At 43.9% G+C, this 3792-nt stretch overlaps 1 protein-coding gene across 1 annotated transcript in view; it reads right to left on the reverse strand.

Annotated features, from left to right (window-relative positions):
- LOC103371950 (GTPase IMAP family member 4-like) overlaps window positions 1-2702 on the reverse strand; it is a 5042-nt gene extending 2340 nt beyond the window's left edge. The window contains exon 1 of the mRNA XM_008301449.1: window positions 2537-2702. Within this exon, the coding sequence (XP_008299671.1) occupies window positions 2537-2702 (166 nt within the window). The remainder of the gene's footprint in view (window positions 1-2536) is intronic.
- Window positions 2703-3792: the final 1090 nt, after the last annotated feature.

Consider the following 3792-nt stretch of genomic DNA (forward strand, 5'->3'; position numbering starts at 1 on the left):
CTGACCCTAAAGCTGCAGGTCCAGACTATACACTGACCCTAAAGCTGCAGGTCCAGACTATACCCTAATCCTGACCCTTACTCTGACAACAACAATACAGTCTGTAGATTGAGTGTTGCTACTGAAATCATTCTCAGACTTCGTGAGTCCTCTGAGTTACACTTCCCCTTGAAGCAGAAACTTGTTTCATCAAAGCATCACACAAACCTTCCTGAATTTCCTTTAGGAAGGGTTAGGGTTAGGGTTAAGATGACCCTAACCCGGTTTGGTATGTATACAAACAACTTACAGCATTTCTATGTGCGATAAAAAGACATTAACCATGAACCACTGGAACATGTGTTCTACGTCAGAGCACATTATGATGTATAAATACCCCATACAATGAAATCTAGACTTCCATCTCTGAACAGTGAAATCCATCATTGATCATTTTCACATCAAACAGAATCATAAAATACCACAACAGAATATTAGATGCTTCATAAGTTTTTATGGTGAAATACTGTATTAGAATGATGTGTGTGAGAAGACCTGCAGCCCAACCAGCTGAGCAGCATTCCTGCCAGAAGACTGAAGACTTCCAGGAAGGAAGACTTTTCTGCCAACAGGCATGCATGCCAGAGGCCCTGCAGTGGTTTACGGAGGACTGCAGAGTTATTAGTTCATATTCATAAAACTGACTTCTTCCACTCATATGCTCATACGTTTTCTAAATGACTGGATGTGTGTTTGTAATTATTATTTAGGCATATATTTATGTTTTTAATTACTCTTCTACAGTTTTTATAGTCTTTAGTTTTATTTTAACATGAATGTTGCACTGATTGGTTTTCATTTCGTTGTACTTGTTACAATGACAATAAAGATTCTATTCTATTCTATTCTATTCTATTCTATTCTATTCTATTCTATTCTATTGCTATGTTGTTCTATTCTGTTCTGTTGTGTCTCAGTCTTTAATTGGACACCAAAAGCCAAATGCAGACATGCAGTCACATAATAACTGAGCTGGTGAAGCAGATCAGAGCCATCAAGGTCAAGCGATAAGCAGAAGACGGTTGTAAAGGTGCTTACTGGCCATGTTGATCGTCCACCTGCTGATGTGTGAGCTCGTCACGGCGCCGTGCTGTTGCTGAATGTTGTCGTGCTGAGTTCAGCTTGGTGATGCAGCGAGCTGCTCGTCTCCTCCCTCAGACACCTGGTGTCATGACATACCTGAGAGCTTTGGAACGTTGTTCATCTCCTTCCTTCAGATGGTAGTTCAGCCATGAACTCATCACTTCAGCATGAATGATATAACAACTGCTATAGACACGTGATGGAAGCATGTTATGTTGTCTCTCCTCTTGGTTAGGGTTAGGGTTCACAGCGTCCACAACCAGAGCCAGCCCCCAGGCAGGGTTCTGGTTGTGGACGCTGTCCTGCTGACTCCTCAGACCTCCTCCACTGACTGGACAGTTGAAACGGGGACTTAAGGCCATGAGCAGGCCAATAACCATGTTTACACATTTGAGGACAACATATTTGTGAATTACTTTTGACAGGAAGGAGCTGGAGACTTGAAACCTCCACCTTTATTTTCACTGTGACCACATCCTGAGTCCCAGTTACAGGCGGAACCAGTCCTGACTCCAGGATGTGACTGAAGAGTGGGACGTCCTGCCCAGTGACTCCATCAACCAGCTGGTAGACAGAACGCCACCACGTCTGAACCCACTGATCCATCAAGGGAGACCAGACTCAGTACTCATGACTGAGAGACGTTAAAGAGTGATACTGGACCTTCTGATGCATGGATCCCCTCCAGTATGTGTTCCTGTTACATGACCAAGGCTGAAGGACTGAAGCCAAACTCTTCATCCTCCTGGTCAGGACCTCCTGGTTAGTTCAGGCCTGAACACACAGTCTGCAAAAGTTAGTACAAGTTTAATCTTTACTGTGATGTGTAACGTATGTATATTGTGATGTCAATAAAGTTTGGAGAAGGTATAAACTTCATCTATGAAGAATAAATCACATCTTCACAATCATTTTATTGCAACTTTATGGGCAGCAGTGCAGAAACAAACACATGCACAAAAAATGTGATAAAATGGCACAACTTTAAAGTAATCACATGCACACATATTAATTTTGGTTAAATTGATCAATTTAACCAGCGTGAAAAACAGGATCTTCATAAAGACAGAATCAGAAAAAGGAAATGAGAGTAAAGCCTTTTTAATGTCGTGTATTGTGGCCAAAGCAGCTCCTACTCTGCCAACCGGCTCCAGTCACGTCACGAGCCGACACTCACTTCACCAGATTATCCTGCAGGGCAACGAGCAACAGGCAGTCGGGAAAGATTTAAGAAAAATCAATGAAATCAATGAAATAAAATGAGACATTTAATGAGGGTTCGATCAGGAGACGAGAGCCAACACTCCTCTGGGGTGTCGGGCTGTTCAGAGCCACATATGTCCTGATAATTAAAAAGACAGAAAAAAGAAACGGCTAAAGAACGAAGAGGGAGACAAAGATGCAGGACAAGAACTGGTGGAGGGCGGTCCGGAGGGGAGGCGGGTCATCTCCACGGCCCGGCAGTTGAACTGGGAGTCAAAGGCAAAGCACTGGCTGACACCCGTTGTCATGGTGAGTGTGGTGTTGTTTCCCTGAGGGGCTTTCTGACTGTTTCCGTTCCGCTGGTGTTGTTGATTCATATCGTTCTTATGTTTTATTGTTTCCCGGAGGGGGTTGGCTTTCTGACTTTCCGGTTCTGTTGGTGTTGTTGACTCCTGGTGCTGCCACGTCCTGTCGTTGCCTCCAGGCGGTTGGCTTTTAGATTGGCGTTGATTTGTGCTGGTCCCAGTTTGAAGAACAGTAATTTGTTGTTTGCTTGGGTGCCGATGGAGGCGGTTAGTTTAGGTTTATGGTTTTATTTAGCTGTGGAGTGTTCTGGAGGTGTTTTTGGTTGTGTGGTTACTGTCTAGTTGGGTTTTTAGATTCAAGCTTTAAGTTGGCTTGTCTGTATTTATTTGGGTTGTTAGTTTCTTTTTGGAAATAAAGAAATTCACGGGTGTAGACTCAATTAAGAACTTTTATCAGAACTCATAAAGACCCACCCGTTACATTTAATAAACCAAATTATCTGTGAAGCTGACGCAAATGCAGTAACACCAATAAAAGAACTAAAATGACTCAAATGTTAAAAACCCTGAATGAAAATTTGGGACAAAAACTCAAAAGAAATTTGGAAAAATAAAACCCACAAGAAATGATTGTGCAACCCGTCAGCAACGTTTGGACCGTCTAAATCTTTGTCAGGCTTGGCAGGTTCTGGCCGCGATGCAGCTGAGCTCTGCTCCTCTACTTACAACCTCCCATGAACCCACCTTTTGGAGAAGTACAACAATTTCATGAAAAAAAACAGAAATACAAAGGAAAATAAGGGATAGCTCAGCAGGTTGGACGGGCGACCCATGAACAGGGCTGTAGTCCCCGATGCACAGGTCATGGGTTCGAGTCCGGCCCATCTACTGCTGGTCCTTTCCCTACTCTTCTCCCCATAGTTCCTGTCTCTCTCTCCACAGGACCCACACGGGGGCAGTAGGACCGACTGGGGGCAGCAGGACCCACACGGGGGCAGCAGGACCCACACGGTGTGGTGGTTCACTCTGGGGTAAAGTTAAACTTTTGTTTCTGTCTCGTCTTCCTGTTTCTGTTGGCAGCTTTTATTTTGTAGTCTAGTCTTCAGGTGATCTTTGGCAGCTCTACTTCCTGTTGTCATCTCCTCTTCCTGATTGGTGGCTC

The sequence above is a fragment of the Stegastes partitus genome, unplaced genomic scaffold (genome assembly GCF_000690725.1).
Source record: "Stegastes partitus isolate 25-593 unplaced genomic scaffold, Stegastes_partitus-1.0.2 Scaffold1673, whole genome shotgun sequence".
NCBI classification, from domain to species: domain Eukaryota; kingdom Metazoa; phylum Chordata; class Actinopteri; family Pomacentridae; genus Stegastes; species Stegastes partitus.